General features: G+C 31.6%; 1 protein-coding gene across 1 annotated transcript in view; it reads left to right on the top strand.

Moving 5' to 3' along the window:
• The window catches only part of LOC123010717 (hemicentin-1), a 264155-nt gene that overhangs the window by 238288 nt on the left and 19549 nt on the right, over nt 1-6318 (top strand). Inside the window, exon 10 of the mRNA XM_044407799.1 lies at nt 2132-2425. Within this exon, the coding sequence (XP_044263734.1) occupies nt 2132-2425 (294 nt within the window). The remainder of the gene's footprint in view (nt 1-2131; nt 2426-6318) is intronic.

Genomic DNA, 6318 nt, shown 5'->3' with positions numbered 1-6318 from the left:
TTTATAGAATTGCAGTAAAAAATATAAAAAATAAAAGTAATACAATATTTGAAAAAATTATCAGAATTTTTCTCAAGACAAAAAACTTTTTCAACAGTTTCAACACAAAATAAAGAAAAAAAACAAAAAAAACTTGTTAACTCATTATTAAATTTCAATAAAAAAAATAAAAAACAAAGATAAAAAACTATACGTGAAGATTTTAAACAAATTTCTAAAAAAAAGCAATATACAGGATACGCCAGAACTCGCACCCCTAACAAAAATGCCATAAAAAAAAACAAGACATATAAGACCTGAAACACGACTTTTCATGAGTTTCAACCAAAACATTTCAAACAAACAAAAAAAATAAAAGAAAAAAAAACTTTAAAGAAATACAAAAAACTTTAATAACAGTAAGTATCAAAAAACAGTCTAAAATAAATCGAAATTTACATGATGTTAAAACAAAATTTGAAGTATTTTCTAATGTTCAAGAGCAGCAAAAGTCAGAAAAAACTGTTTAAATTATTTAAAATAAAAACATAATTTTAAAAGTTAAAATACACATTCTTTCGCAGGATAAAAAAATACAGTTGCACCAAAAAAAGTACAAAAACATACACAGTGTGTTTCCGGTTAGGTACGACTCATGTAGAAGATAAAAAAAATTAAGTTTTCATGTTTTGGGGTTCTGCTCTACTTCGTCAAAGACTAATTTCTGACATAATTTTAGTTTAAAAAAAATCAAGTATGCTTTAGAAATTTTCAAAAAAAAACTATTTTCCCGTAGATTATCTTGGAAAAAAAGTGACTCATAGTTTGATGATAATTTTGAAATTATAGTATAGGAGCTAAAAGTTAATTCTAAACAACTTTTCTTAATAAGTTTTTGTCGTATTTGCCACATAAAAAGCACTTTCCTTTGAAATTGAGAAAAAATTTAATGTGGTTTAAAAGTAATACAAAATAAAAAATATATTTTACTATGGATTCGAAAAAGTACCTATATTTACAGTATAAAATAAGAAATTACAGAAAAAAAATTAAAAATTTAAATATTAAAAAATACATACATTGGAAACGACCACTACAACACATTCTAGATATATCTTTTTTTAAACAAAAATGTTTAATCATTTTTAAATTATTATTAAAATATACACAAATATATACAGAAAACTTTTTAACACGAAAAACACCAATTTCAAAAACAAAACTATAGAATTGCAGTAAAAAATACAAAAAAATAAAGAAATACAATATTTAAAAAAATTATCAGAATTTTCTAGACAAAAAACTTTTTCAACAGTTGCAACACAAAATAAAGAAGAAAAAAACAAACAAAAATTGTTAACTCATTATTCAATTTCAATACAAAAATATAAAAAACAAAGAGTCATAAAAAAAGATTTTAAACAAATTTCTGAAAAAGCATAATACAAGGTGCGCTAAAACTTGCGCCCCTGAGAATAATGCCATATAAGATAAAATACCAAAAAAATGTTAAAAAAATTCTATAAAAATTTCGAAGTTATAAAAGTTTTAAATTTTGCACTTTAACTCTATTTATTTCTGTTGGAAAAATAATTTTTCAAGTTGTTTTGGTACATGCTATTAGAAGAGGAAACAAGGAAGCTGTATCCTAAATTGTAACTCTGCTTAATGTTATTTGTGGCTTTTATTGACAAATTTTTTGTACTTGCACTAAATAATTGTAAAAAAAAAACATATACAAGATCACCAGTATCATTAAATAGACACAAAAAATGGCAAATGTCAAAAAATAATTGTCCAAATTTTTTGACAGATAGAATTAAAAAGAAATTCCTGGTATCTTATCTTACTTGAAATTTTTCTCTGGGGCGCGAGTTCCTGTATTAACCCATTGAAAATTAGGTGGAATAGACTCTCCAGAAAAACACTAATAACACATTTTAATAAATGCCAAAGAACTTTGAAAAAAAATTCAAAAAAATGCAAAAAAATGTTTTGTAAAGAAAATAATAATAGTTCTAATCTCTGAAAAAAAAACCGGTAGAGTTTGATAAAGAAACATCAAAAGTTAGGAAAGTTCCCCTTCAGCAGTGCCAACCTTCGACATAAATCGTGCCAAAATCGCAAAATAGCCCCAAGTTTCCTGTTTCAGACGCCCCGACGTGCAAGCCGAACCAAAGTAGAATTTACGGTGTTGCGAAACAAGAACAGGCGCAAATAACATGTCAAGTCGATGCAAATCCTCCCGACGTCCAATTCCGATGGACGTTTAATAATTCTGCAGATTCCGTCGATGTCGCCCAATCGCATATCGCCAGAAGTGGGACGTCGAGTGTAGTTTCTTACACTCCAATGACTGAACTCGATTACGGGACGCTTTTGTGTTACGCTTCGAATAGAATTGGGACGCAACGAGTGCCCTGCGTATTCCACATCATCGCAGCCGGTGAGTGCAGGGGCGGATCCAGGGGGGGGGCTATTTAAATTTTTTTTATGAGGGTAGGTATACAGTGAGCGGCAAAATTATAGAATAATCTTATTTATTAAAACTGAAAATATTTAGTTTTGGAAAAATGCCCGAACAGGTCAATTTTCTTTTTAACAAATACAAAATTTTTAACTTGATTTAAAATTGTATCTTTGTTTTTTATTGATATTATTTCAATTTTTGGATAATTTTTTTTTAAAATGGTGTTGCCATTTCGACAATTATCTATCGAATTCGCTAAAAAAATAGGAGTTTCCATTAAAAAAAAATGTCGCTGATGTCATTACCCAAAAACCAAAAAGTGTAGAATAAAACAAGTTGAAAATAGTGTATAAGGTGTTCTAGCGAGTTGGTAAAGTTCATTATTCAAAAAGATATAAACTTAGTATAATTAGATACCTAAGATGTGGCCCAAAAAAATTACAATTGATGATTTAGAGTGTCGAAGGATCAAGATAATTTGTCCTTGTATCCGAAAACGTACGTCCTGTGCGTATGTCTGTGAAACGTCAAATAAAATGACAAGTGAAAAGGTAAAATCCCATGATCAAAAAGATAACTAAATTTATGATTTACTTTCCAAAAAAGAACGGTCTTATTATTATACGTCGGCGACTAATTCCAGCCCATTTTGCCGTTTTCAATTTGTCATTTTATTTGACGTTTCACGCGCAGTTAGTTCAAAATTAAAAATTCGGGCAGTACCTATTTTTCTGTCACTTTAAAAAGTTCACTGTAAAATACCTTTTACTGTCATCATGACTGACATTTGACAATTAAATTTATTTTTATTTGTTGTTAAATTTGTTAATTAAACAATTTGTCTGTCTTAGGAAATTTATTAAGATCTGCTGCCTACACGTTATTATGCCACAAATCACTATTTTTGAAAGTAAATAAGTCAAAATGACATAAATACGACAAGAGTAAAAAATGAGGTTATTAATATAAAGGTTGTTTTAGAGTTTACATTATGAAAATGACAGTACTGCCCGAAATTTTAATTCCGAACTGTACGTTTTCGGATCCAAAAATGATTACAAATTATTTTGATCTCTCGGTATATGTATGATTTGTATTAATAAGTGTGATTTAAAAAGAATTTAGGTCACAAAGTTTTTATATTAAAATTTAAATATAAAAAATTGAAGCTTTTGGTGGCAACTTTGGGGGGGGCCTGGCCCCCTGGGCCCCTCCCCTGGATCCGCCCTTGGGTGAGTGACTTTCTAATTGTGCATCGAATGCCCATAACACTTAGTCCCGGAAGGGCCTTTCCGACTTTCGCGAGAAATATACTAAAGCCCACTTCATACATATTTCCGAACCTGATGATACTCCTGACGTGAATTTTAAGTGAAAAAAACACAAGCTTCCTCCTTTTACGGCCAAGAAAGGGGCCAGGATTCAATATCGGTGCCCATTAAGCTCTATAAAGCATTTATTTGTTGTTGATTTGGGAAACACGCCAAATAAGAGTTTGTTTAATAAAAATCTGTTTTATTCTCCAGACGATTAATTATCCGCGTATTTGTTGTGTTTAAAGAACAACACCGTAAATACGAATTTGAAAATGAATAATTATTCGTGCGAGGCGTGCTTTGTACTCTCTTCCTTTGTATAAATTGAAAACGAGATTGTTATTTTAAGGAGTTACAAATGCAGATCCCCTCCTAATTCAATTTCGTAGTGTCTCTTTGTAAATAAATTTATTTCGATTTTTGACTCAATAGGAAAAAAGAGAATGAATGGCTGTGATATCTATCGCTATAAATTATCATTATTCTTCGTAACGTATCAGATTCCGTGTTTGACATTCGCTTTGACAGTAACACCATTAAGCACTCTTCTTTCGTGTTTATGTATTTGTGAATAAAATCCGGGTTAATAGATTCCGGAAGCGTAAAAATTTGAGAAATTGATTTTCTACGTGTTTTCCTAGACTGACAAACACTAGATGGTTGTTTTTTCCACATCTGTTTCCGTCAGCGAAAACACAAAGACCACAAACTAAAAACCTCGCAATAATCCCCAAATTCCCCGTGTGAGCGCTCCACCTCCCCCCTATAAATAATTTACATATTCGGCGTGTTATCTTGCGGAGTAACATCGCGAATTCCTCCTTCCCATCCATCTCCCACGCCGTTTCGGAAACAGTTTAGCCGTTCAGGCAGCCGTTCCATATTTCATATTGTATCAGTGGATTAGAACACAATGCTTCGGAAACGTTGTCAATCAGTTGGAGTTTTAAGCAGCTTCGGTTGGCAACAGTGCACGATAAGGTTCGAGTAAATGGCATGTGACGGGGAACCGCGTGCGTGTTTAATCATGCGGTGCATGCGACCACATAAAGTCCCTGCTTAAGGTCGCAAATTATTCATATAGGCATTATATATGAACTGGAGTAAAGCCGGAATAAAGCGTTCGAACATCCTTTAAATCATGCATAAAGGACGCCCGGACGAGGATCCACGCCAATAAACTTTCTTAGGAAAACTGTAAAATCCGACCTTTGGAATTTTACAAGAAGGGAGGATGTGACTAATGCACGACGATTCGATTAATGCCACAAAGACAAGATGGGGGCCGAAGAACCATCGAAACGATTTAGGGACAAGGGATTTACATCGGGGATGTGGCTGAGGCGAAGACAACGCAGGGATTACATAAACACAACTATGGGATTGTCGGCTCCACCAACAAGTCTAATTTCCACCAAATTATATTTTTTGGGATAACAACATGTTTTCTTCATCAGACTCCTTTCACATACTCTATTCGTTATCCGCTTTGTCCATTTCTTCTTTCTTTCTCTTTCCTATTCTTGAGTTTATACCGAAACATTTAGATCTTGATTTAATTGTTTTTCTTCCTTTCATCACTTCTATCAGTATTTCTTCTTTCTTGTTTTTGTGTGTCTCTGTGCCTCCTTGCAATTACAAATCATATCTAAACTTCTTCTTCCTTTATCTTTTACATTTCTTCTCCTGTCTATCTTCCTTTTATAATATCATTTTCTACTTTCATGTCCATATTCTATTGCCGGGCGCCATTTTGATTTCTTTTCACCATTTCTGCAAAATCCCTTTCATCTCTCCTATCAGTATTTCTTCTTTCTTGGTTCTTTGTGTATCTAAATCTTTTTTCTTCTCCCGTCTATCTTTCTTTCATAATATCGTTTTCTACTTTTAAATGATCTTCTTCCACCATTTCTGCAAAATCTTGCATTATGTTCTTCTTTTGATGTGCATACTTTATCGGTCTTCTGTATTTTAACTTATTGCTCTCTTTTCCTCTCTAATTTAGAGCAAATTCTATATTTGTGGTCTTCTTTTTGTATTCAATGTGTTTTTTTTGTTAGTTAATCTATTAACATATAGCCTCGAGTTTCTCTGTCTAGGCCTAACACCATCTTCAGTATATTGTGCAATGCTTCTATCTTCTTTTTTATTTATATTTTTGTCGAACATTTTACACTTTCTGTCTTCCTCTTCCATTCAGTATCTATTTCTTCATTTCCTTATTTAAATCTTGATTTAATTTTTTTTCTCCCTTTTATCCCGCTCATCTAAGTATTTCTTCTTTATTACTTATGTGTGTCTTCATGCAATTGCAAACCATATCTCAACTTCTTCTTCCTTTATCTTTTACATTTCTTCTCCTGTCTATCTTCCTTTCATAATATTGTTTTCTACTTTTAAATGATCTTCTTTCACCATTTCTGCAAAATTTTGCATTATGTTCTTCATTTGACATTCAAACTTTATCGGTCTTTTGTATGCTTCTTCTTTTATTTTAACTTCTTTCTCTGTTTTCCTCTCTACTTTAAAAGCATCTTTAGTATGCTTCTTCTT

Source organism: Tribolium madens, unplaced genomic scaffold (assembly GCF_015345945.1).
Source record: "Tribolium madens isolate multiple individuals breed KSU strain unplaced genomic scaffold, Tmad_KSU_1.1 Scaffold_91;HRSCAF=231;Tcas5.2_LG7, whole genome shotgun sequence".
Classification (NCBI taxonomy): domain Eukaryota; kingdom Metazoa; phylum Arthropoda; class Insecta; order Coleoptera; family Tenebrionidae; genus Tribolium; species Tribolium madens.
Note: the sequence above shows the minus strand (reverse complement) of the source record. Positions and strands in the feature narration are given on the sequence as shown.